A 27,944-nucleotide genomic window follows, 5' to 3' on the forward strand; every position below is an offset into this window, starting at 1 on the left:
CCGTAAGGGGGGGGGGCTGTGTATTGCGTCATAAGTGCGCGACGTCACGTAAGGCTAAAGCAGCCAATCATGGAGTAGCTCGGCTGTTTGTCGTAAACGGAGCGACCTGTTACCGACCTGTCCTTTCCCGGGAGTTAGCGAGCTCTCAATCCCTGCACTGCGCTAGTTCTAAAGAGGAAATGTCTCTACGCTGCGGGGATGCAGCCCGCACCCTGGGGCCCCGGGTGAGCGGCGGGGCGAGCGGGTTTGGGCGTGGGGTGGGGGAATCCTATCCCTTCAGAGCGCCCACGCCCAATAATAAAGGTCAGTGCATTTACTTCTAGCCAACGGCAGTTTTAAACATTTTTCGTGTAATCTCATGTAATTCTTCCACCAACCGCAAAATATTGATATAGAGTCTCTGGCATCAGTTTGTTTGAAAGTCTCTCTGGGCCGGCACTAAGGAGTTATTTTCTGTTTAGAGTGGTTTGTACCCTATATTTATGGAGCACTGCAGTGAGCACCCTACATACCTATTCTGTGTTTGACTCTTACTGTGTGTAAGACACCACTCTAGCCGCAGAGAACACAAACCTGTCCTCTAGGCTTTAGCTGCAGACATTGAGAAGTGCAGTAGCAATCGTGCAACACCCTAACAGGCACTCTTGAGTTGTCGAAGGTTCTTTTGCGTTACATGTGCAGACTCAAGGATTTTGTAGTGTTCTGGCTGTCTCATGCATGTTTGTGTTCAGATGTAAAAGCCGAATACCATGATTTCTTATGTTCTTGACTGCCATGTTCAAACACAGAAAAAATGTAACCTAGAAAGTAAAATCGTTCATCCTGGCCAATGCGGTGAAACCCCATCTCTACTGAAAATACAAAAATTAGCTGAGCGTGGTGGCGCGCGCCTGTAATCCCAGCTACTCGGGAGGCTGAGGCAGGAGAATCTTGAACCCGGGAGGCGGAGGTTGCAGTGAGCCGAGATCGCGCCACTGCACTCCAGCCTGGGCGACAGAGCGAGACTCCCTCTCAAAAAAAAAAAAAAGGTAAAAACGTTAGGCTTAGTTTTCCCCCTTCCAGTTATCTGAAACCAACTGGGCATTATTAACCTACTTTTCAACAATTATGCTTATTCAAAACTCGAGAGATTTATTGCACACTTCACTTTTTTTTTTTTTTTTTGAGATAGGGTCTCCCTCTGTCGCCCAGGCTGGAGTGCAGTGGCCGGATCTCAGCTCACTGCAAGCTCCCTCTCCTGGGTTCACGCCATTCTCCTGCCTCAGCCTCCCGAGTAACTGGGACTACAGGCGCCCGCCACCTCGCCCAGCTAGTTTTTTGTATTTTTTAGTAGAGATGGGGTTTCACCGTGTTAGCCAGGATGGTCTCGATCTCCTGACCTCGTGATCCGCCCGTCTCGGCCTCCCAAAGTGCTGGGATTACAGGCTTGAGCCACCGCGCCCGGCTGCACACTTCACTTTAAACGCCCCTGATTCAAGTCAGGACCAGAACAATTTTAAACTGTGGCACCTTCTTCAGTTATTGCAGTTCAATCTTGTTGAAAGACAAACATGTAGTTCCTGGTAGGTGGAGTATGTGAAAGTGTGATGTATGTTAGATAGTTCCAGAGATTTCCAAATCAATTCTAAACTCAGTAGTAAACAGTCAACTCTTATTCTCTTTTAGGTTTGGTTCCTTCAGTCATCTTTTATATTACATTCTAATGCTCTAGAATACTAGAGCTCCTAGTTTGACATAATTTCTGAAACACTTTTTTAGCTTTACCAAAAGGCTTACTTTTAGGTGTTATGATGGGTTAAAACTAAATTATTCTGGACTCCACTAAATAAATGTCATAATGAACTCTTTCTTTAGGTATTTGGGAGATATTTATGCAGCCCAGTCAGACCATTAAGTTCCTTGCCAGATGAAAAAAAGGAACTCTTACAGAATGGACCAGACCTTCAAGATTTTGTATCTGGTGATCTTGCAGACAGGAGCACCTGGGTTGAATATAAAGGAAACCTAAAACGCCAGAAAGGAGAAAGGTAATTTAAAATTTGAGATAATTTTAACGTCCCATTCCTTTGTTGTGCATTATTTTCAGATATAACCAAGCCCTAGAATCTGTTTTTTATATCAGACTTGTTAAATTTAGCTAAAAATTATTAGAAAGATGTGATAACACAACTAGATAGAACGGGTAAGCAAATGTAATTGTTGGAATCTTTCTCTTTTCTCTGTGCCCTTACTATGTTACACTGCCATCTCCCCATTTTCTACCCAGCATCCAACTTCTTCAGAGTAAGGATTATTGCCTTACTACTAGTCTGTTAGATCTGGGTTACTAGGTGTTGATGATCTAACGTGTGCTTCTCCTAGTCAATTTACATATGACCTATGGATACCTTACCTTAATTTAAAAGAGTTATGGAATTTTATGTAGAAGGTAGATTGTGTTGAGAGAGAACTTAATCCAGCTCCTTCTATATCACAAGTGGATGGAAGTCATGGAGAACCAAGGATTCACAATCTCCACTCCAAATTTTAGATCTTTTTTACGTTGAGTAACCACTATAAAATCTAGAGTATAGAGCAGACAGTGCACTGTTGTGATCTTACCTCACTCTAAACAAATAGAGTACTTTTTGGCAGTATCATTCATGAAGGATGAGATATTCAAAAACTCATTCTCTTATTAGAGTAGTGTAACTCTGGCTTTGCAAAAAAGGTAGACATGAGCATAGTGCCCTGTTACACTCCATTATTGGTGTTTTCTTTTTTTTTATTTTTTTTGAGATGGAGTTCGCTCTTGTTGCCCAGGCTGGAGTGCAAATGGCACGATGTTGGCTCACAGCAACCTCCGCATCCAGGGTTCAAGCCATTCTCCTGCCTCAGCCTCCAGAGTAGCTGGGATTACAGGCATGCGCCAGCACGCCCAGCTAATTTTGTATTTTTAGTAGCGACGGAGTTTCTCCATATTGTTCAGGCTGGTCTCGAACTCCGGACCTCAGGTGATCCGCCTGCCTCGGCCTCCCAAAGTGCTGGGATTACAGGCGTGAGCCATGGTGCCTGGCCCCATTATTGGTGTTTTCTTTTTTTTTTTTTTTTTTTTTTTTTTGAGACGGAGTCTCGCTGTGTCTCCCAGGCTGGAGTGCAGTGGCATGATCTCAGCTCACTGCAAGCTCCGCTTCCCGGGTTCACGCCATTCTCCCGCCTCAGCCTCCCAAGTAGCTGGAACTACAGGCGCCCGCCACCACGCCCGGCTAGTTTTTTGTATTTTTAGTAGAGATGGGGTTTCACCATGTTAGCCAGGATGGTCTCAATCTCCTGACCTCGTGATCCACCCGCCTCAGCCTCCCAAAGTGCTGGGATTACAGGCTTGAGCCACCAGGCCTGGCCTATTGGTGTTTTCTAAAGTGGTTTGAGCAAGGCTGAATTTGATTCTGTGTTCTTACTCTTATGACAGAAATTATAAGAGTTATTCTAAGATTATAGAAAAAGTATTAACTAGGAATTGTAATAGAAGAAATTAACTTCAAAGCTGTGTAATTATTTGGCAGCATATTTGTTAATCGTTATGTTTGGCTTTCCTTAGGTTAAGACTACCTCCATGGCTAAAGACAGAGATTCCCATGGGGAAAAATTACAATAAACTGAAAAACACTTTGCGGAATTTAAACCTCCATACAGTAAGTTGTCAAAGTGTAAACTATCCCTCTTAACCAAAAGCCATGTTTCTACATTTATATAACTTAAAAATTATTAATAAATATATAAATAATAGCAAAGAAAGTAAATATGTTAAGTGATACATTACTACCACGAATGGAAATATATTTAGAATCATTTTTCCTGCAAACAAAAATATTTTTTGCCCTACAAGTTTGGAAACAAAGCTTTGTTTGTTTTATATTGCAAATTAGATACATGTTTCATTGGAAAGAATATAAAATTAAATGTGAAGCTATGTCACATACACAATGTCATATATAAAGCACGCTCTTTTACCTTTAACTTTTCAGTACACTTTCAGACTTTTTTATTTGCACATATGAAGTATATACATTCATAAAGTTTTTAATTTAAAAATGAGAGTTTAGCCGGGTGTGGTGGCTCACACCAATAATTCCAGCACTCAGAAGGCCGAGGCGGGAGGATCACCTGAGGTCAGGAGTTCAAGACCAGCCTGGCCAACATGGCGAAACCCTGTCTCTACTAAAATTAAAAAAAATAAAAAATTTGCTGGACTTGGTGGCATGAGCCTGTAGTCCCAGCTACTCGGAAGGCTGAGGCAGGAGAATCACTTGAGCCCGGGAGGTGGAGATTGCAGTGAGCCAAAATGGCACCACTGCACTCCAGCCTGGACGACAGAGTGAGACTCCATCTTTAAAAAAATAAGAATTCAACTCTGTCCATTCTTATATAATTGTGTAAGGGAGTACACCTCTATAGGACATGCTCACCACACTCTAATTTTAATATAGAGTTTGGCAGTTTAACAGCCTCTTTTTTTTTTTTTTTAAGACAGGGCATTGCTCTGTTGTCCAGGCTAGAGCACTGTGGCACAATTGCCTTGACCTCCCAGGCTCAAGTGATCCTCCCTCCTTGGCCTTCTGAGTAGCTGGGAGTATAGATGCACATTACCATGCCTAGCTAACTTTTCGATTTTTTGTAGAGGCGGGGTTTCACTATGTTGCCCAGACTGGTATCAGATTCCTGGGCTCAAGCAATCCTCCCGCCTCAGCCTCCCAAAGTGCTGGAATTACAGGCGTGAGCCAGCACACTTGGTCTTAACAGCATTTTTGAATAGTGGATGTCTTCAAAAATATGTTGTAAACAATGAGCAGTTTAAAATGTCTAATCACAGTCACCAATTGTTTAGTTGGTGGATATTGTCAACCTCATGGTGTTCCATTTCCTTTTGTACACAGGTATGTGAGGAAGCTCGATGTCCCAATATTGGAGAGTGTTGGGGAGGTGGAGAATATGCCACCGCTACGGCCACGATCATGGTAGGGCCAGCCTCAGCCTCTACAACTTTAGTCTAGAAACTGAAAGGGAATATGTTCTGTCTTCTTCTGTGCGTTATGAATCTCTGGTCAGATTTTTCATTACATTTGCATTTATGAAAAATATTAAGAAAAAACCTGATGGAATAATCCAACCTGTTTTGATCTCAATCTTCTCTGCATAAATCTGTTATTGGTTCTTTCATTTATGTGATAGTTAATCACGCGCTGCCTTGAGATACCTCTCCTATCAATTTTTGGAAACATTATTCATGATTGCTTAACTTTTTACGTGTTTTCTGTTTAATATATTCTACAAAAAGGAGCTGTGCTTTCTGTTTTCATATTCATGGAGACCTGCACATTGATCTGTTACATATTTTATGTCTTTTAAAATCATCTTTTTTGATTATTGAGTAGATAAAATGTATCTTCATAGGCCAAGTGCAGTGGCTGATGCCTGTAATCCCAGCATTTTGGGAGGCTGAGTCAGGCAGATCATTTGAACCCAGGAGTTCGAGACCAGCTGGGCAAATAGTAAAACCCTGTCCATACAAAAAAAGGTTTAAAAAAAAAACTAGCTGGGCATGTTTTTTTTTTGCCTGTATACCCAACTACTGGGGAGGCTGAGGTGGGAGGATCACTTGGGTCCAAGAAGTCGAGGCTGCAGTAAGACATGATCATGCCATTGCATCGCAGCCTAGACTACAGAGCAAGACCCTGTTTCAAAAAAAAAGTATCTTATAAACTGTGTAAGTTATAAAGAATAACAGAACAGACACCTTCATACCTCCAGTTTGAGATTAAAACATTAGAGATTAAAACATTAGCATTGTCTTTGAATCCCCCTCTGTAGCCCCTAAACTGTATTTTAGAATCCCATTTTTCAGTTGTGTTTCTATTTTGTTTTAAGAAATGGGGGTCTCACTCTTGTCACCCAGGCTGGAGTGCAGTGGCACAGTCATAGCTCACTGCAGCCTCAAACTCTAGGCTCAGGTGATCCTCCCATCTCAGCCTCCCTGAATACCTGAGGCTACAGGTACATGCCACTACACCCAGCTAATTTTTAGAGACAGGGTCTCACTGTGTTGCCCATGCTGGTCTCAAACTCTCAACAATCCTCCCACCTCAGCCTCTAGAGTAGCTGGGATTATAGGAGCAAGCCACTGCACCCTGCTTTGTTTTTTAAATGTAAATTTTGTGTCCTTTCCTGATCCCATCCCCTTTTCTCTTCCCTGAACACTATTCTTATTGCTGAGTTTATTATTTCCCTTTCTTTTTAGTTGTATCACATATATTTGTGTTCCTTGACTATCATTTAGTTTCGAATGTTTCAAATTTCTTATAAACAGAACCAAACTGTATGCATTCTTTGCAACTTGCTTTATTCTCTCAACATTATGTCCTTAAGGGTCATCTGTCTATTTGATTTAAATTGTAACATTTCTATTTTAGTTGATGGGTGACACATGTACAAGAGGTTGCAGATTTTGTTCTGTTAAGACTGCAAGAAATCCTCCTCCACTGGATGCCAGTGAGCCCTACAATACTGCAAAGGCAATTGCAGAATGGGGTCTGGATTATGTTGTCCTGACATCTGTGGATCGAGACGGTTAGTGTGTCATCGTGGCCTCTACCAGAAATTGGCTCTAAATGGTGACATCATCTTGAGCAGTGGATTCTTTTATTTCTAGATATGCCTGATGGGGGAGCTGAACACATTGCAAAGACTGTATCATATTTAAAGGAAAGGTACTTATTTTTGCATTTGTTTGTGTAATTTAAGGACCGTTTTGGACCCACATGAGTTTAGTTTAAGTTCTTTACCTTGAAGCAGGGATTATTCACTTTTTGGGGAGTTTCATAGTTTTCTGATAATTCACTGGAAATTATGTACACATTTCTTTGGAAAAAGCATATTTGTATGTACAGATACATATTTGCAGAGAATTTTAGGGGGTCAGTAACATGAACTTATCTGTAGACCTTTAGCCCATAGAATCCCTCCCTCATATTAGAGCATTAGTCTAAACTTTGAATAATTTTCTTTAAAAAGTATAAACCTGGTCTTCTTAGTAATGATTTTTGTTTTGTTTTGTTTTGAGACGGAGTCTCACTCTTTTGCCCAGGCTGGAGTGCAGTGGCGCCATCTCACTGCAACCTCCACCTCCTAGTTCAAGCATTTCTCCTGCCTCAGCCTCCCGAGTAGCTGGGATTACAGGCCCATGCCACCACGCTCAGCTAATTTTTGTACTTTTAGTAAGAGACAGGATTTCACCATGTTGGCCAGAATGGTCTCGATCTCCTGACCTCAATTGATCCACCCACCTGAGCCTACCAAAGTGCAGGATTACAGGCCTGGGCCACCGCACCCAGCCTGGTTTTTTTTGTTTTGTTTTGTTTAAGAGACAGTCTTGCTTTGTCATCTAGGCTGGAGTGCAATGGCCTGGTCATAGCTCACTGCAGCCTCAAACTTCTGGGCTCAAGCAGTCCTTCTGCCTCAGCCTCCCAAGTAGCTGGGACTGCAGGTACACACTACCACGCTCGGCTAATTTTTTTTTCATTTTTTTTTTAGAGACAGAATCTTGCCGCATTCCCCAGGCTCATCTCAAACTCCTGGCCTCAAGCAGTACTCCTGCCTCGCCCTCCCAAAGTGCTGGGATGATTCTAATTTTCTACAACTCAGTACTAGTTTGGCACCTAAGCACACTTAGTAAATTTTTTAAATGATTCCCTAGTATTTTCTGTTTTCTATTTACTATAGTTCATTTTTGAAAAATCTGTTTGCAGCCCACTGTTTATTTTACAAGCTTCAATGGGTCTTAGCTTGCAGTTTAAAAAAGCAGTAGAACCAAGCACAGTGGTTCACGCCTATAGTTCTAGCACTTTGGGAGGCCAAAGCAGGAAGATTGCTTGAGGCCAGATGTTCAAGACCAGCCTGGGCAACACAGGGAAATGCTGTCTCTACAAAAAATAAATTAAAAAAAAAAAAATAGCTGGATGTGGTAGCATGCACCTGTAGTCCTACCTGCTTGGGAGGCTGAGGCAGAAGGATTGCGTGAGCCCAGGAGTTCAAAGTTACAGTGAGCTATGATGCCCTGGGCAACAGAGCAAGACCCGGTTTTTATTTTAAAGAAAAACAAACCCAGAATTATAGGATATGTTCTTTGAACATCTCATATGTTCATGATAAGGGTGTACATGTAGTCTTTTCTACATCTGTTCTTTCAGGGAACAACTCCAGACACTTTGCCAGTGGGTTTATGAAAAAATTTGTCAGCTGTTTCAGTCATTTTTGTTGGTGTCAAAGGGAACAGCTCTGTGACCCAGTTCACATTATATTGCTTGGATGAATAGATATAGCCACAACATAAATAGGAAGATTAATGTTTAGCTCGTACTTTGTTTAACAAAGCTCATGACTCAGCAACCCAGAAAATAGTTTTTAAAACCCATAGTACTTGTGAAATATTTGCCTAGAGGAAAGGAGGAGAGCATGATTTGATGACTTTTTAAAGAAATCAAAATTAAAGCAATCAAATAATATTCACATTTATATAAGAAATATCTCAATTTACTTTCCAAAGAGTAAAGTTTTATATTTAATGTTTTAATATTTCATATTTTAGTTTCTTACAATTATTTACTTTTTCTAAAACCTACTCAAATTAGGTTTAAAAGTCTATTATATATAATTTGAAATTTTATTCAGTTTGCCTACAGGTGTGTTTTAACCACTGCGTACATAGTATTTAATGTTCCGCTTTTTTTCTTTTCTTATAATGGTTCATGTATGAACATCTGTATGTTCATACTTTGCTTGGCAAAGTTCTAAAGATTACTGTGTTGAAACATACTGAATGAGTACCGATAATTTCTGTTTTGAGCAACAGGTATGTCAGTTCTTTCTCTCTGTTTGATAATTCTCTTTTTTCCCCCTAGGAATCCAAAAATCCTTGTGGAATGTCTTACTCCTGATTTTCGAGGTGATCTCAAAGCAATAGAAAAAGTTGCTCTGTCAGGATTAGACGTGTATGCACATAATGTAGAAACAGTCCCGGAATTACAGAGGTGAATACGTGTACAAAGTAATGTTGGAAAGTTAGGTGGGTCAAAATATGCCATATATACTTACCTTTTCCAGGGGTGAACTTTGCCATCGACCTTTACAAAGGAAACTCTATTCTTTTTTGTTTTTTAGGAAAACTCAGTCTATGTCTATTACATAAAAATCAGAAAATATCACCAACAAAAACAGCATAAATATCCATAATAGTATTTCCACCCAGCAATATCAGTTACTTAGTGTTTATATTATAAACACTATGTTTATACTGCATAATTATATTTTTATATTTATAATATACTTAATTTTTATATTATAAACATTAAGGTGTTAATAATTCATATTACTAACACTTATTGTGTGTGTTTTAATACACACAAATAATGAACATTTTTTTTCTTTTTTTTTAAAATAATATCAGACTGCAAATTTCAATGAGTTGTTTGCTTCCCCCTCCCCACAAAAAAGTTTTCAAAGGAGGGAAAAATTACACTAGAGCAATTGCTTTGGTTGTAATTCTAAAGAAAAGGCTTCAAAAATATATTCGGCTGGGCGTGGTGGCTCATGCCTGTAATCCCAGCACTTTGGGAGGCTGAGGCAGGCAGATCATCTGAGGTTGGGAGTTCGAGACCAGCCTGACCAACATGGAGAAACCCCCATCTCTACTAAAAATACAAAATTAGCCAGGCGTGGTGGCACATGCCTGTAATCCCAGCTACTCGGGAGGCTGAGGCAGGAGAAGAATCGCTTGAACTCGGGAGGTGGAGGTTGCAGTGAGCCAAGATTGCGCCATTGCACTCCAGCCTGGGCAACAAGAGCAAAACTCCATCTAGAAAGAGAGAGAAAGAAAAAAAAAAATATATATATATATATTTACACACATACGCAGCACTAATATATGTAATGAATGATGCAGAAGAAAAACTCGTGGCTCACGCCTGTAATCCTAGCACTTTGGGAGGCCGAGGTGGGCGAATTACCTGAGGTCGGGAGTTCAAGACCAGCCTGGCCAACATGATGAAACCCCGTCTCTACTAATATACAAAAAATTAGCCAGGTGCAGTGAAGCGCATCTGTAATTCCAGCTACTCTGGAGGCTGAGGCAGGAGAATTGCTTGAACCCGGGAGGTGCAGGTTGCGGTAAACCAAGATAGTGATAGTGCCACTGCACTCCAGCCTGGGCAACAGAGCGAGACTTCAGAAAAAAAAAAAAAAGAAAAACTCATATCATTCAGATGTACTTTTTTAAAAAAGTAGACACTATGCTTTCTTACTCCTAATAATTTCAGTAATTAAGAGTAATTATTGGCAAGTAACACTGATGTAAAAAGTAAGGATTATTATCCACATCCATTCACATTTTAGAAAAATGAACATTTTAAGCTTCAGGCAAGATTAATATCATTTTTTCTTTAATTTAGCATTTAGCAGTGATTTGATTAGCTTCTACATATGATCTGTGTCATAGAACCTGAAATAAGTTAAAGTAAACAATAACCATCATTTTCACTAAATCATAAACAGTAGAGACCATAACTTAATTTCAGTGGAGAAATTCTGTTAAAAAGTAATTTCTGTATTGTCAGTTTCAGTTATTTTTAAATTCATAAATTTGTTTCTTTCCTGTTAACTAGTGGCTGATGAAAAACAATTACAGAAAATAAAGCTGCATTGGAATTGAAATGAAATCCGATTTAACATCAGAAGCTTTCTGGCCTTTTGGCTTAAATGATAAGTCATTTAAGCCACGGTACACAGCCTGTTGCAACCTTGTCGTGATACCACCACCAGTGGGTGCCAGTTTCCCTGGTTTCACTTAAGAAACATGATCCTTTCCAGTGAAAATTCCAGAATCATGCATTTCTTTACCTAAGAGGTGGCAGTGTTGTGTACTCACCAGCAGAGGGCAGCTTAGTCTTCAGAAAAGAAATGAACATGAAAGTTTCAACCCTCTGACGTGGGTTCAGCTTATTTTTTTCTTTGTTCAGCATGGAGACTCTCTTACTTCTGCTTTTTTTTCCTTTCTCTCCTAATTTTTCGCTTCAGAATTCTGGTTTCTCAATGCATAAACTGAAGTAATTTCTTCCATTGTACTTTTCTCTGCCCCAGGCTTGAGGCAGAGCTAGGGAGCCCAGTGAGGCCTTTTCTTTCCTAAATTAACAGTTAGGCATTTGTGCATAAATGCTACCTTTCAACTATGTGGTTTAAGATAATGTGCAGAATGTACTTCTCTGGTCTTTCAGGTTGCTTGCGTAACTATGTACTTGGTTGAACTTGTTGTAATTCTTGCTGACAACAGTCCTGCTGTTTTCCAGTAAGGTTCGTGATCCTCGGGCCAATTTTGATCAGTCCCTACGTGTACTGAAACATGCCAAGAAGGTTCAGCCTGATGTTATTTCTAAAACATCTATAATGTTGGGTTTAGGCGAGAATGATGAGCAAGTATATGCAACAATGAAAGGTAAAGAAATTGAAAAATGAAAAAATCTTTCCCATCTAATTTGAGTAACAGCAGGAACCCACTCACTTTGAAGGCCCTTCTAAGAACAAAGTATATGGTTATAAATGGCGGCATAAAAAGAAAACCAACTTGCACATGCACCCCCAAATCTAAAATACAAGTTAAGAAAATAAAGCAAAGGAAATAAATTTTCTGGTGATTTCATGGAGTGACATGCATGAAGCTCAGGATACGAAATTTATATCCCATTTTATTCCCCATCCTTGCATCCACTGATAGCATGATTTCATTCACTTTTCTCATTCTATCATTGGACACTTTTGGAGAGCCAGCCAGGTACCAGGCACTGACAGTTCATAGATCAATGAGACTAATCCAAGCCTCTGAGAAAGAGCTTACTTGTAGCATTGTCACATAACATGGTGTGCTTCGGACTTTGCTGAACCATAGTCCCATAAGTCCATGTACTTTGTGATTCTTGGACTTTTTAAACTTTGATAATAAAAGTTTTAATTTTAGCAGAAGATCCTTAGATTGCTTGTAGTTATTTAGTGGTTCAAAGAGTAGTAAGTTCATATAGTAATTAAGAGCTGCTGTTTACCAAATTGCACGCAGTTTATTAGAAAGGTTCTGATACGTCACAGTTTAAATCACAGCCCCCATAGCATATCTTGTGCATTGAGTAAAAACCTAATGCAACACATTTGCTCTATAATATAGGTGCATTCAGATTTTTGCATATACCATTTCCCATACCTTTTCTGCCAAACAGACTCCTACTCTAAAACACCCTCCACGACTATTTTAACATTTATTCTGTACTATTAGAAGTATTTATCCTTGTCTCTATAAGCCCTACATGACTGTCTTAATTATTACTGTTTTCAGTCCTTACTACAGTCCCTGGCACATAATACTTTTGAATGAATAGGTGTTATCTTATTCCCCAACATGAGGATTATGGACTGTCACAAAGTTCACACCATTTTTAAATATTCCTCAGGAAAATTATGGTTAGGTCTACAATTAAAGTATTTGCTAATGTAATTTGTGCTTTTCTTCCTACAGCACTTCGTGAGGCAGATGTAGACTGCTTGACTTTAGGACAATATATGCAGCCAACAAGGCGTCATCTTAAGGTACACGTATCTTGATTTGCTTTTTTTTTTTTTTTTTTTTTTGAGACAGAGTCTCGCTCTGTCGCCCAGGCTGGAGTGCAGTGGCCAGATCTCAGCTCACTGCAAGCTCCGCCTCCCGGGTTCATGCCATTCTCCTGCCTCAGCCTCCCGAGTAGCTGGGACTACAGGCGCCCGCCACCTCGCCCGGCTAGTTTTTTGTATTTTTTTAGTAGAGACGGGGTTTCACCGTGTTAGCCAGGATGGTCTCGATCTCCTGACCTCGTGATCCACCCGTCTCGGCCTCCCAAAGTGCTGGGATTACAGGCTTGAGCCACCGCGCCCGGCCTGCTTTTTTTTTTAAGACGGAGTTTTGCTCTTGTCGCCCAAGCTGGAGTGTAGTGGCACGATCTCGGCTCACTGTAATCTCTGCCAACTGGGTTCAGGTGATTCTCCTGCCTCACCCTCCTGAGTAGCTGGGACTACAGACGGGTGCCACTACATCTGGCTAAATTATATCTATATATATAGATACAGATATAGATATTTTTGTTGTTGTTGTTTGACACAGAGTCTCGCTCTGTCACCCAGACTAGAGTGCAGTGGTACAATCTCAGCTCACTGCAACCTCCACCTCCCAGGTTCAAACGATTTTCATGACTCAGCCTCCTGAGTAGCTGGGATTACAGGCACGAACTACCACACCCGACTAATTTTTTTATATTTTTAGAGACAGAATTTTGGCATGTTGCCCAGGCTGGTCTTGAACTCCTGAGCTCGGGCAATCCACCCACCTTGGCCTCCCAAAGTACTAGGATTACAGGTGTGAGCCACCACACCCGGTCAATTTTTGAATATTTTTAATGGAGACGGGGTTTCACCATTTTGGCCACGCTAGTCTTGAACTCCTGACCTTAGGTAATCCGCCCGCCTCAGCCTTCCAGAGTGCTGGGATTACAGGTGTGAGCCACTGTGCCCAGCCCATGTATAGCTTTTGACTCCCAAAAAATCATAACTATTAATAGCCTTCTGTTGACCGGAAGCCTTACCAATAACAACAGTCAATTAACACACATTTTGTATGTTACGTAAGTGGGCCTGTGCAGTTACCATGTTGTTCGAGGGTCAGCTGTATACTGGTAAGTCCCAGTTTTATTATCTACATGAATCAGCTACATTGGTACATATTTGCTGCCTCCCCCATTTTCTCTACAAATTTCACAACTCAAGTGAACCTAGAGAAAAAGAATTTAAAAGTTGGGAAATGGCACTCATTTACACTTGGTTATTGTGTAATTTGTTTTTTGTTATGTTAGAGCCAGAGGCGAAGTAAGAATGGGAAACCATTGTTTCTATTTCTATCATGGACGTTTATCCATTCATTCAAGAAGCTTGTGTTGAGCAGTGACCATGTGCCAGTCACAGTGCTAAGCAGAAGATACAAATTGAGTAAGACAGTCTTGTCCTCAAGAATCAGATAGGCATGAGTAATTCTTGAATTTACCTGTTAATGAAGGAAAAATACAGATAAATAATCTCTATAGATAATCTCTTCTTTCTCTGTCCTTTGGAATAGCCAATGTAGCACAAAATTGATATGCTTCCCTGCCTCTATAATTCCCTGTATTTACATCCCAGTAGAGTGGCCAACAAGTAACCAGCAAACAGGGAGGAGGGAGAGGACAAAAGCCTGGGGGTGGAGGCAAGATAAATTATGCAGTGAAGAGTGTTCTGCATAAATGGGTATAGACTTTCTGCAGAATCAAAGAGGAATTCTAAAATCTGATCAGAAGTAATTATTTAAATCTAGGTTGAAGAATATATCACTCCTGAAAAATTCAAATACTGGGAGAAAGTAGGAAATGAACTTGGATTTCATTATACTGCAAGTGGCCCTTTGGTGCGTTCTTCATATAAAGCAGGTAAGGTAGATTGCGGGGCATGGTTTTATTTAGGCCATTAACTTTCCACATTAAGTTCTACCACCAATCACTAAAACTCTTGACAAATTGTAATACCTTTGGTGGTCTTGGTAGAGGGCGTAGTTTTTTTTTTCTGGAACATGCTTAGGAGCTTTGCTCCATGGGGATCATGTTAAGGAAAAGTTTCTCTTAATCCTTTGTTTCTTAAACAAATTCAGCCCCCTGCTTTGTAACTCAGCTACTATAGTAAAAGCAGAAACAATTAGTTTATTGATTTATTCTATGTGTAGATTTCAGTAGTAGATTATTCAGAAATGCAGAGCATGTCAAGCATCTGATAGGGTTTTCTGAGAAATACATATTTATTTGGAAATGATGTCAGCTGCATCTCCAGACTACCAATTTCAATCAATTTAAGCACTGAAAAGTATCTGTTCGATAGCATTGCTTGCGTCATTACATTTCTTTGTATTTTTCCCCCAGAGGCAACAGAAAAATATCCATAAGATTATTTTTCTCCATAGAAACGTTTAGTGGTTTTACTAGCTACAATGCAGTTTTTTTTTTACCTTTGGAATTTCAGCTCTTATTTTAATCAATAGCTTGAATTGATTTATGAAAACAAAATGAGTTTCCAAGGGATAAAAAGTCATGTGATAATGATTGTCAGAGGATCCATAGAACATATCTGAAGACTGAATTTAATCTAGAAAGTGTTGATGATGTCCCTGTCAGTTGGACTTAACAATTACAATTATTAAGAATAAATAGGCTGGCTGGGTACGGTGGCTCACGCCTGTAATCCCAGCACTTTGGGAGGCTGAGGCAGGGGGATCACAAGGTCAGGAGATCGAGACCATCCTGGCTAACACAGTGAAAACCCCGTCTCCACTAAAAATACAAAAAATTAGCTGGGCATGGTGGCAGACGCCTGTAGTCCCAGCTACTCAGGAGGCTGAGGCAGGAGAATGGCGTGAACCCAGGAGGCAGAGCTTGCAGTGAGCCGAGATTGTGCCACTGCACTCCAGCCTGGGTGACAGAGCAAGATTCCATCTCAAAACAAAAAGAATAAAGAGGCCAGGCAAGGTGGCTCATGCCTCTAATCCCAGCACTTTGGAAGGCAGGAGGATTACTTGAGCCCAGGAGTTCAAGGATGCAGTGAGCTATGATCATGTCACTACAACTCCAGCCTGGGCGACACAGCAAGATACTGTGTCTCAAAATAAAAATAAAATAAAAAAAAGAAACAGCTAGGCCAGGTGAGGTGGCGTGTGCCTATAGTCTCACCTTCTTGGGAGACTGAGGCAGGAGGATCGCATGGGCCCAGGAGTTCAAATAGAGCTTGAGCAACATTGTGAGACCTCATCTCTTTATTTTTTATTATTATTTTTGTTTTGAGGTGGAGTCTCTCTCTCCGTCGCCCAGGCTGGAGTGCAGTGGTGCAGTCTTGGCTCACTACAACCTCTGCCTCTTGGGTTCACGCCATTCTCGTGCCTCAGCCTCCCGAGTAGCTGGGACTACAGGCACATGCCACCACACCCAGCTAATTTTTTGTATTTTTAGTAGAGACGGGGTTTCACTGTGTTAGCCAGGATGGCCTCAATCTCCTGACCTTGTGATCCGCCCGCCTCAGCCTCCGAAAGTGCTGGGATTACAAGCGTGAGCCATCACCCCTGTCCGACCTTGTCTCTTTAAAAATAAACTAGGTATTGGCCGGACGTGGTGGCTCATGCCTGAAATCCCAGCACTTTGGGAGGCCGCGGCGGGCAGATCACAAGGTCAGGAGTTCGATACCATCCTGGCCAAAATAGTGAAACCCCGTCTGTCCTAAAAATACAAAAATTTAGGCTGGGTGCGGTGGCTTATGTCTGTAATCCCAACACTTTGGGAGGTGGGTGGATCATGAGGTCAAGATATCGAGATCATCCTGGCCAGCATAGTGAAACCCCATCTCTACTAAAAATACAAAAATTAGCTGGGCATGGTGGCGTGCACCTGTAGTCCAGCTACTCGGGAGGCTGAGGCAAGAGAATAGCTTGAACCCGGGAGGCGGAGGTTGCAGTGAGCCAAGATCCTGACACTCCACTCCAGCCTAGCAACACAGCAAGACTCCGTCTCCAAAAGAAAAAAAAATTACAAAAATTAGCCGGGCATGGTGGCATGTGCCTGTAGTCCTAGCTACTTGGGAGGCTGAGGCAGGAAAATTGCTTGAACCCGGGAGGCAGAGGTTGTGGTGAGCCAAGATCACGCCACTGCACTCCAGCCTGGGCAACAGAGCAAGACTCTGTCTCAAAAATAAATAAATAAATAAGCTAGGTTTGGTTTGTTTTTTTTTGGATCTAAAGTGATGTTTTAAATGATTGCTTTATATATTGGAGTCTAAATCTTAAATATGTTTAAATTAAACAAATTCTATTTGAAAAAATTAATGCTCCAGTATTAGTAATATAAATTAGTAATATGTCTTTATAGTATGTTCTTATAAAGACATTTAAGGCCGGGTGCAGTGGCTCACGCCTGTAATCCTAGCACTTTGGGAGGCCAACGTGGGTGGATCACTTGAGCCCAGGAGTTCAAGACCAGCCTGGGCAACATGGCAAAACCCCATCTTTACAAAAATACAGAAATTAGCTGGGTGGCTGATTTGCTGGATGGTGGTGGGCACCTTTAGTTCTAGCTACCCAGGAGGCTGAGGTGGGAGAATCACCTGAGCCCAGGAGGTTGAGGCTGCAGTGAGCTGTGATCGTGCCACTACACTCCAGCCTGGGTGACAGAGTGAGATCCTGTCTCAAAAATAAATAAATAAATAAAAATAGTAATTTAAAACATTTTAATGAACTAATAGCTCATCATAGTTTGGAAACCCAAGAATTTGATTCAGCGCTGACTGACAGGATGTGGGGATTTTGAAAACCAGTAATCGCAAGTGATTTAATCTTCAAGCAGCACTACTGGCAAGCTAAAAATACATATGAAGGATAGAACCACTATCAGCTTCTAGAATGGTTACAGTAATATCCTTTGAAAGGAGTTTTTCTTTTGTTAAAGAAAAATTTCTAACATATAAAAGGAAGTAAATTATGAACTTTTTGATGCTTTCTAAATTACCAGGAAAAGATCAAATTCTGGTACGTGATGAGCATTAGACTAAAATGATGGATTAGGGTCTGGTAAAGTCGGTGCTACTCCCACGACATTCGGAGGAGGTATGGAGCAGCATGGATTACTTGGCTGGGTTATGAGCCTTGAGATTTGCAGAGATTATATGTAGATACACTCATCACAGTTCTACTCATATGTAAGATGGCAAAGAGAAGTTAATCAGACTCCTCGTAAAATCAGGCCTCCAGTGCTGCGCTCTACCAGTAAGCATTGAGTCATGCTGTAAGAGCAATAGACTAAATGGAATGCTAATGGCCTAAAAAGAGAATGTGCCCTCTAAGCTGCTAACTTACTGCATAGGCACAACTCAGGCGGTGGGGAGAAAGCCCATTACAAATGAAGAGCTCTTGCTTCCCTAGAGGGGAATAAGCTAAAGAGATTCCATCAGATGCGTCTGCTCAACTGCAACGAAGTCTGTTTTATAAACATCAGATCCAGCCTAATAATGTAGCAAAATTGCTCTTGGAAATGAATTTTGCCAAGAGCAGTACTTTGACAGTGATGAGGGAAAGATAGTGCACATAAAGTAGAATAAATGTGCAGACCCATGTATACAGTAGGGTCACCCTTTGTAATATTGAGTTACTAGAAAGAATAGTAGTAGGAGACTCGAGTCATTATTGCCGGGGAGAAAGGCCAAAGATATAGGGGATATTTAGGTTAGAAAAATATTGCCATTGAGGTTTGAGAAGAGGGAAGTGCCAATAAATACAAACGTCTTCTTTAAAGGGGAAACACCAAAAATATAATTCTGAAATAGTTGTCTCACTATTATTTACTTTAAATTGATATTAATGTGTTTTCCTTTTTCCTAAATAGGTGAATTTTTCCTGAAAAATCTAGTGGCTAAAAGAAAAACAAAAGCCCTCTAAAACTTCAAGAGCTTCAAGATCACAGAAATTTTTAAAATTTGATTCCAGTTAATAACAGAGGTGGTGCCAGAATGCCTGGACTACAGTGGATGTACCCCACCTCTTTGCTTAAAACAAAAAAATGTCAATAGCCAGGCATAGTGGCTCACGCCTGTAATCCCAGCACTTTAGGAGGCCGAGGCGGGTGGATCACCTGAGGTCAGGAGTTCGAGACCAGCCTGGCCTGCATGGTGAAACCCTATCTCTACTAAAAATACAAAAATTAGCCGGGCGTGGTGGCGGGTGCCTGTAATCCCAGCTACTCGGTAGACTGAGGCAGAAGAATCACTTGAACCTGGGAGGGGGAGGGAGGTTGCAGTGAGCCGAGATCGCACCATTGCCTTCCAGCCTGGGTGACGAGCAAAACTCCATCTCAAATAAATAAATAAAAAAGAAAAAAGTCAATAAACTACAGATTTAATTACAGTAATTCATTTGGCTTTTTGTATATCTTCTTTGTCCCAATAAACAGTTGCTTGCTGTGATGTAATCTTAAAATATCTTTGTAAGAATTTTCTGTTAAATAATTTTAAAATGCATTAAAAACTTCTAGAGATGAGGCATGGTGGCTCACACCTATAATCCCAACATTTTGGGAGGCCAAGGCAGGCAGATCACTTGAGCCCAGGAGTTCGAGACCAGCCTGAGCAACATGGTGAGACCCTATCTCTACAGAAAAATTTAAAAATTAACCAGATGTGGCCGGGCGCGGTGGCTCAAGCCTGTAATCCCAGCACTTTGGGAGGCCGAGACGGGCGGATCACGAGGTCAGGAGATCGAGACCATCCTGGCTAACACGGTGAAACCCCATCTCTACTAAAAAATACAAAAAACTAGCCGGGCGAGGTGGCGGGTGCCTGTAGTCCCAGCTACTTGGGAGGCTGAGGCAGGAGAATGGCGTAAACCCGGGAGGCGGAGCTTGCAGTGAGCTGAGATCCGGCCACTGCACTCCAGCCTGGACCACAAAGCGAGACTCCGTCTCAAAAAAAAAAAAAAAAAAAAAAAAAAAATTAACCAGATGTGGCATACATCCGTAGTCCCAGCTACTCAGGCTGAGGTGAGAGGATCACATGAACCTGGGAAGCAGAGGTTGCAATGAGCTGAGATGGTGCCACTGTTCTCCAGCCTGGACACTGTAACTGCTCTCCAGACTCTGTCTCAAAAAAAAAAACAAAAACTTCCAGATTTTCTAGTCCACTGTTAACATCATCATTACATTTCATTTATGAAAAATAAAAACTTCATTTGTTACTGTGATGGAACAGTCACAGTAACATAATCACAGTTTCATAGGTTGAAATCAGTTATGATTAACATTTGTCCTTATAATATTGGAATAATTTAGAAAGGCCTAAGAATGAATGCTGGCCAGACGTGGTGGCTCATGCCTGTAATTCCAGCACTCCGAGAGGCCGAGGTGGGCGGATCACCTGAGGTCGGGAGTTTGAGACCAGCCTGGCCAACCTGGTGAAACTCCATTGCTACTAAAAATAAAAAAATTAGCTAGGCAGGTTGGCAGGTGGCTGTAATCCCAGCCACTCGGGAGGCTGAGGCACGAGAATTACTTGAGCCTGTGAAGTGGAGATTGCAGTGAGGTGAGATCGTGCTACTGCACTCCAGCCTGGGCGACAGAGTGAGATTGTCTCAAAAAAAAAAAAAGTGTAAATGTTAATTTTTTACATTGGTGTGACTACATCAGAACCTGCAAAATCGTTTTATGCTGATCACATTTAGTCCCTCTGAAAAAACCAAGGCCATAATGCTGCCTAAGGCAAGGAAATAGAACCTGGAAATATTAACCCTTATTTGTATAGTAGCTTGCTAAATCCACATGCACTATTCCTTTCATTTCTCACATTGGTTGTGTTATATGATGATAAAGACCTGAGAAAGGAATTTCCTTCCAAAATACTAGTAACTCAGAGATTCATCTTTTGACTGAATCCTGCCTTTCTACTTTTTCTGCATATCAAAAAGGACACTTTTAGGTGGCCACGTTGTAAAATACGTAAAGTGGATAGCCAATTCTGTTTTGAATTCTTACAACGAGCCAGGATTACAAAAGTAATGCATGTCCTCGCCAGGTGTGGTGGCTCATGCCTGTAATCCCAGCACTTTGGGAGGCTGAGGCGGGCGAATCAGTTGAGCTCAGGAGTTTGAGACTAGCCTGGGCAACACAGTGAGAACCCCATCTCTACCAAAAATACAAAAAATTAGCTGAGTGTGGTGCATGCCTGTAATCCCAGCTACTTGGGAGGCTGAGGCAGGAGAATCACTCGAACCTGACAGGGAGGGGTTGCAGTGAGCCGAGATCACATCACTGCACTCCAGCCTGGGTGACAGAGACTGTGTCTCAAAAAAAATTTTTTTTAAGTAATGCATGGGCCAGGCACGGTAGCTTATGCCTGTAATCCCAACATTTTGGGAGGCCGAGGCAGGTGGATCACCTGAGGTCAGGAGTTCGAGACCAACATGGTGCAACCCTGTCTACTAAAAATAAAAAATTAGCCAGGTGTGGTGGCGCATGCCTGTAATCCCAGCTACTCAGGAGGCTGAGACAGGAGATTCCTTGAACCTGGGAGGTGGAGGTTGCAGTGAGCTGAGATCACACCATTGCACTCCAGCCTGGGCGAGTGAAACTCCTTCTCAAAAAAAAAAATAATAATAATAATAATAATGCATGTCTTTATAGATCCAAGTACATTTTGGGATGTAAATTTAACCCTATTTCTTTTGTTTTCAGACAGTCTCGCTCTGTCAGGCTAGAGTGCAGTGGCGTGATCTCAGCTCACTGCAACCTCTGCCTCCTGGGTTCAAGTGATCCTCCTTCATCAGCTTCCCAAGTAGCTGGGATTACAGGCACCTACCATCACGCCCGGCTAATTTTTGTATTTTTAGTAGAGATAGGGTTTCACCGTGTTGGCCAGGGTGGTCTCGAAGTCCAGGCCTCAAATGATCTGCCCGCCTTGGCCTCCCAAAGTGTTGGGATTACAGGCATGAGCCACCACCAGGCCTAACCTTACCAACTTAAAATAGAAATAGCTCAAGCTGCCTTAACTTATTTTACAGGAAAAAAATGGATTACTTTTCAGGCTAATTTTTTTGACATTTCTAGATATTATCTAATAGGCCTTTTGCACAGTGTAGGCCAATGGCAGTTAAACATTTGTTAGCTAGAGAATCATTTGGTGAAATAAAATTCTCAGCCGGGCACGGTGGCTCACACCTGTAAACTCAACACTCTGGGAGGCCGTTGAGGGCGGATCACCTGATGTCAGGAATTCGAGACCAGCCTGGCCAATATGGCAAAACCCCGTCTCTACTAAAAATATAAAAAATTAGCCGGGCCGGGCACGGTGGCTCAAGCCTGTAATCCCAGCACTTTGGGAGGCCGAGACGGGTGGATCACGAGGTCAGGAGATCGAGACCATCCTGGCGAACACGGTGAAACCCCGTCTCTACTAAAAAACAAAAAAACAAAAAAAAAAACTAGCCGGGCGAGGTGGCGGGCGCCTGTAGTCCCAGCTACTCGGGAGGCTGAGGCAGGAGAATGGCGTGAACGCGGGAGGCGGAGCTTGCAGTGAGCCGGAATCGCGCCGCTGCATTCCAGCCTGGGCGACAGAGCGAGACTCCGTCTCAAAAAAAAAAAAAAAAAAAAATTAGCCTGGGGTGATGGCACGCGCCTGTAGTCCCAGCTACTCAGGAGGCTGAGGCACAAGAATCGCTTGAACCGGGGAGGCAGAGGTTGCGGTGAGCCGAAAATGCACCACTACACTCCAGCCTGGGCCACACAGTGAGACTGTCTCAAAAAAATATAAATGAATAGTCCTCGCTGGTGTCCAGGCGAGGTCCGCCGACGCCCTGAGCACCCGGCCTGCCACGGCGGCCCGGCAGACTGCCTCTGTCACCAGGACCCTCTGTCCACGTCCCCTGTGCGGCCAGCGTCAGAGCCATGGCGACCGCGAAGAGGCCACCAGAGCACAGCCGACCCCTTCGTCATCCGCCACTCAGAGCAAGTCTACACCCGTGAAGCCAAACTATGCTCTAAAGCTCACCCTTGCTGGCCACACCAACGCAGTGTCCTTCCTGAAATTCAGCCCGAATGGAGAGTGGCTGGCAAGTTCATCTGCTGATAAACTCATTAAAATTTGGGGTGCATGTGACCGGAAATTTGAGAAAACCGTCTGGTCACAAGCTGGGAATATCCAATGTAGCCTGGTCCTCAGATTCTAACCTTTTTGTTTCAGCCTTAGATGACAAAACCTTGAAGATACAAAATACAGGAGGTGAGCTCCGGAAAGTATCTGAAAACCCTGAAGGGACACAGTAATTATGTCTTTTGCTGTAACTTCAATCCCCAGTCCAACCTTACTGTCTCAGGATCCTTTGATGAAAGTGTGAGAATATGGAATGTGAAAACAGGGAAGTGCCTCAAGATTTCACCAGCTCACTCAGATCCAGTCTTGGCCATTCATTTTAATTGTGATGGATTCTTGATAGTTTCAAGTAGCTATGATGGTCTCTGTCCATCTGGGACACTGCCTCGGGCCAGTGCCTGAGGACGCTCACTGATGATGACAACCCCCGGTGTCTTTTGTGACGTTCTCCCAGAACAGCAGATACATCCTGGCTGCCACGCTGGACAACACTCTGAAGCTCTGGGACTACAGCAACGGGAATTGCCTGAAGATGTACACTGGCCACAAGAACGAGAAATACTGCATATTTGCCAATTTCTCTGTTACTGGCAGGAAGTGGATTGTGTCTGGCTCGGAGGATAACCTTCTTTACATTTGGAACCTTCAGACGAAAGAGATTGTACAGAAATTACAAGGCCACACAGGTGGTGTGATCTCAACAGCTTGTCACCCAACAGAAAACATCACCTCTGCCGCGCTAGAAAATGACAAAACAATTGAACTGTGGAATAGTGACTGTTAAATCCCTTTGCTCCCTTACGTGATAGACTGTCAGGAAGTTGACCTGGATTGGCAAGAAACATGGTGTCTCAGAGGTGGTCCCCCCGGGGTCTGTGCCTGCGGGTCAGGACGGGGCCTGATTTGAGCCTCCTTTTTGAAGACTATTTGGCTGAGTGCGGACCACTGGAAAGTGCTAAAAGTTGCTGGTGACATTTCTCGCCAATTCTTCTAACACTGGTGGCACATGCCTGTAACACTGTCTAGGGAAGTGCCTTCTAATACCGTCTAGGGAAGAGTTCCTAGTCTATTGTGTTCAAAGAGAGTGAACAAAAATTTTTTATTTTTTGTTTCAAAAGGGTGAAGTTCAATTTTTAAAAATAATAAATATAATAAAAATCTCATGGAACATCAATGTAAAATAATTAAAATGGCATTTTATTAGCACAGTGTATGTTACAGTTTCAGATTTGTAACATTTACTCTGTAAATAAAAATAGTGAATAAGAAAAATGGAGCTATTTTGATACACATGCAAAATTGGGATTTATGGATAACAGTTGCTGTCTTCAGCCTCAAGAGTCTACTTACTTGTTTTGGTTGCACAGTATTGAGAACAGTTTCAATATAGCTAAATAATAGTAAATTTCAGTTAGTAGCATAGCTTAAAAAGAAAAAAAAATAGTAAATAATTTTTAAAAATTGTAAAACACCTCATCTTGGAATCTCTGGATGCTTTCCAGTTAAATTTAATACAGAAACTTGAAAGAGGAGTAGCAGGAGATGTTTTTGTTTTGTTTTGTTTTTGAAACAGAGTCTCACTCTGTCTCCCGCGCTGGAGTGCAATCACGCAATGTGGGCTCACTGCAACCTGCACCTCAAGTGGTTCTCGTGCCTCAGCCTCCTGAATAGCTGGGATTATAGGCACACACCGCCATGCCAGGCTAATTTTTGTGTTTTTAGTAGAGATAGAATTTCACCATGTTGCCCAGGCTGGTCTGGAACTCCAGGACTCAAGTGATTCACTCATCTTGGCCACCCAAAGTGCTGGTATTACAGGCGTGCGCCAATACTCCCAGCTAATTTTTTATATTTTTAGTAGAGATGGGGTTTCACCATGTAGGCCAGGCTGGTCTCAAACTCCTGACCTCAAGTGATCCACCCACTTCGGCCTTCCAAAGTGCTGAGATTATAGGCTTGAGCCACTGCGCCCAGCCGGGGCTGCTATTTTTGAATCTGCTTTTACAGAGCAGGTGGTACCTTTCCCTTCCTCTTTTCCCTTTTCCTTGCTGGCTAGAATGAAAACATGATGCTTAGAGTGGGAACAGCCACCCTGGACATGAAATGGGGGACTTGTGTCAAGGACAGCAGAGCGACCAGATGAGGAAGGCTTTGGCCTTTTCCAGCCCTTGACCACCTACCTGGACTTTTATGTGAGAGAGAAATACATTACTATTCTGCTTAAGACACTGTAATATTGGGTCCCTCTTAGAGCATCCAAGTTTATATGCTAATGTAATTTGTAAATTATGTTTATTCTAATGTTCCTAAAATAAATGCCTATTAAAATTTAAAAAGATGTATATGCACCTAAAATAATCTCCCATGTTACTAGCATTATCTAGTGAGTAGTCTCTTACATGTCTGTATTCAAGAAAAATGAAGGGAGGAAGGGAGCAAGCGGTCACTGTATCCAGCTTATCCTCTGAAGCTTTAAGTCTGCTTATACGTATTATTTTGCAAGGCTAGCACTACAAAACACTACAAGAACACACCTGAGTTTTGGTCTAAAACTTAAACACACTGCCAGTATGTGGTGATGATAACAGCTAGTTGGGGACCACATGCTCTGGAAAGCTAGGATGAGTTTCTAAATGACTAACAAAGTTAATGCCTTTTTTTTTTTTTGAGATGGGGTTTCACTCTGTTGCCCAGGCTTGAGTGCAGTGGCACAATCTTGGCTCACTGCAGCCTCAACCTCCCTGGCTCAAGTGATGCTCCCACTGCAGCCCCCAAATAACTGGGACTACAGGTCCCCACCATCACACCTGCCTTTTTTTTTTTTTTGTCATTTTGGCAGAGATGGGGTCTTTCCATGTTGCCCAGGTGGGTCTCAAACTCCTGAACTCAAGCAATTCACCCACTGTGGCCTCCCAAACTGCTCGGATTATAGGCATGAGCTACTGCGCCTGGCGTTTTTTTGTTGTTTTTTTAATGTGATAGCTGTGATTGTGCCACTGCACTCCAGCCTGGGCAAGTGAGACTCTATCTCAAAAAAGCACAAAAAATCGACTGAGTGCAGTGGCTCATGCTTGTAATCCCAACACCTTGGGAGGCCAAGGTGGGTGGATCACCTGAGGTTAGGACTTCGAGAGCAGCCTGGCCAACATGGTGAAATCCTCTCTATACTAAAAATACAAAAATTAGCCAGGCGTGGTGGCGGGCACATGTAATCCCAGCTACTTGGGAAGCTGAGGCAGGAGAATTGCTGGAACCAGAAGGCAGGGGTTGCAGTGAGCCAAGATTGTACCATTGCACTCCAGCCTGGGCAACAAGAGTGTGAAGCTCTGTCAAAAACACACGCGCACACATACATGGTAAATAAAATCTTAAAATTAAAAAAAAGAAAGTGACTACAAAAATAAAAAACACCTCAATGTTTCCTTTTACCATTTTAACCTTTTTTTTTTTTTTTTGAGACAGGATCTTGCTGTGTCACCCAGGCTGGAGTGCAGTGGCACAAATCGGCTCATTGCAATCTTGACCTCCCAAGCTCAAGTGATCCTCCCACCTCAGCCTCCTGAGTAGCTGGGACTACAGATACATGCTACCACTCCTTGCTAATTTTTTTCTAGTATTTGTAGAGTTGGGATCTCACTATGTTGCCCAGGCTAGTCTTGAACTCCTGGCCTCAAGTGATCCTCCCTTCTCGACCTCCCATAGTGAGGCAGAAATTAAAGAAAGAAGAAATAAAAACTAAAAGAGAAAAACAAGTTTCTCTATATTAGGTTGTCTCATCCCAAAAACAGTAACAGACAGAGCCCAGGCCCAGGCAAGGTCCTGATAACACTATCTAAGAAGTCAGAACCCAAAAGGAATGTGCTCTGGAGACTCTCCCAGCACCCCCCAATATAAGGATAAGAAAAACAAAATTCCTCTTTTAATCCTTTACCCGCTCCCCACAAATATTTTGCAAGTTTTATAAGTTCCTGTTTCTGCTTCAATGCAGCTGCAAGGTCACAGCTGTAACGCAGCTGTGCTAGAGATTACAAGATGTGTCACTGTTTGATTAACTGTCTTTATTCTGCTTCTGTAAGCTTGCTTACAAAAATCAAGCCCTGTCTTTGTTCTGGTCTCAATTTTTTGGACATGAGTCCACTGAGCCAGTGCACACCTTAATAAAAATCCTCCTATAACACCCATTTGGTCTCTCTGGTCCTCTGATTCCTACAACATTTTGGTGAGCCATCCAGGAGAGGAGATGACAGGTTTGTTGTCTCCTTTGCCTGTGGGGCTGGAGCCCTGGGCTGGCAGGATACCTGTGACCCCAGGCGTCCATCAGGAGAACTTCAACACGGAGGGGAGATCAGCTCTTCTGCGACCCAGCGGTGTCCCTTCCCTGACAGTGCAAGGGAACCTAAAGGGTACAGGACGATTCCAGGGACAGCGCGCTTCAGGACCACGGTAAGGTATTGGGGCCCAAAGCAGGATCCGTCCCACAAGGACGAAAGGGGAGCTGATCACTTCCCAGGGTGCAACTAGTAGTCCGACACAGGATGCAAGAATGGCTTGTAAAGGTCGGGGAAACTTACACCCTAGCCAACCCAGGACGCGAGAGTGGCTCGCAAACACAGTTGAGAAAGGAGAACTGGGAGAGGGGAAGTGTGTGAAAGTGTGTGAAAGTTTGTTCCAGGAGGAACCAACGGGGGGGTGACATGTGGGGCCTGCAGGTCTCTTAGTAGAGACTGTATGCTCCAAGCGAAGTGTGCGACCCACCAGGTCTAATTGATCTGAAACAAAGGAAGAGTGAGTGTGCTATGCCTGGGAAGGAGGAAATGGGAGGAAAATCGTCAAAACCTACCCCATTAGAATGGGGTTAAAGAACTTCAGAAAGGGTTATGCAGGGGACTATAGGATCAAGTTAACCCCCCAAGGGTTGAGGACCCTCTGTGAAATAGAATAGCCTTCTTTTGATGTCAGCTGGCCGGCTGAAAAGGCTATAGGTAGGGAAGCAATTGGCCGTGTATTTAGGGTTGTAACCGGGGTTGGAGGACAGCCAGGGCACCTGGACCAGTTCACCTAATATCCACTCATGGCTGAATGCAGCCCTGCCTAGCAGCTTATTGCAGAACGCTCCTAGCTGGAGCCATGCCCAAAGTGAAAGTAAAATCAGCTTTGCC

The 27,944-nt window shown here is 42.6% G+C and overlaps 1 protein-coding gene and 1 pseudogene across 4 annotated transcripts; both read left to right on the forward strand.

Annotated features, from left to right (window-relative positions):
* The first annotated feature begins 127 nt into the window (after positions 1-127).
* Positions 128-26,448, forward strand: LIAS (lipoic acid synthetase). Of its 4 annotated transcripts, none has more exon segments than NM_001261102.1 (11): positions 128-224; positions 1,855-2,027; positions 3,578-3,671; positions 4,914-4,994; positions 6,447-6,603; positions 6,686-6,743; positions 8,934-9,062; positions 11,373-11,518; positions 12,587-12,657; positions 14,444-14,555; positions 18,537-18,736. In NM_001261102.1, coding segments are annotated over 11 exon segments (1,119 nt in total). In that variant the 5' UTR covers positions 128-179; the 3' UTR covers positions 18,590-18,736.
* LOC100424846 (WD repeat-containing protein 5 pseudogene) lies at positions 22,451-23,664 on the forward strand (annotated as a pseudogene).
* Positions 26,449-27,944: the final 1,496 nt, after the last annotated feature.

The sequence above is a fragment of the Macaca mulatta genome, chromosome 5, assembly GCF_049350105.2.
Source record: "Macaca mulatta isolate MMU2019108-1 chromosome 5, T2T-MMU8v2.0, whole genome shotgun sequence".
Taxonomy (NCBI): Eukaryota; Metazoa; Chordata; class Mammalia; order Primates; family Cercopithecidae; genus Macaca; species Macaca mulatta.

Bases quoted from the DNA above. Each gene is read 5' to 3' on its own strand.
- LIAS (XM_078001602.1), top strand. From the start codon at position 180: ATGTCTCTACGCTGCGGGGATGCAGCCCGCACCCTGGGGCCCCGG. The intron at 2,028-3,577 runs GTAATTTAAAAT...GGCTTTCCTTAG, and splicing joins AAACGCCAGAAAGGAGAAAG to GTTAAGACTACCTCCATGGC. The intron at 9,063-11,372 runs GTGAATACGTGT...GCTGTTTTCCAG, and splicing joins ACAGTCCCGGAATTACAGAG to TAAGGTTCGTGATCCTCGGG.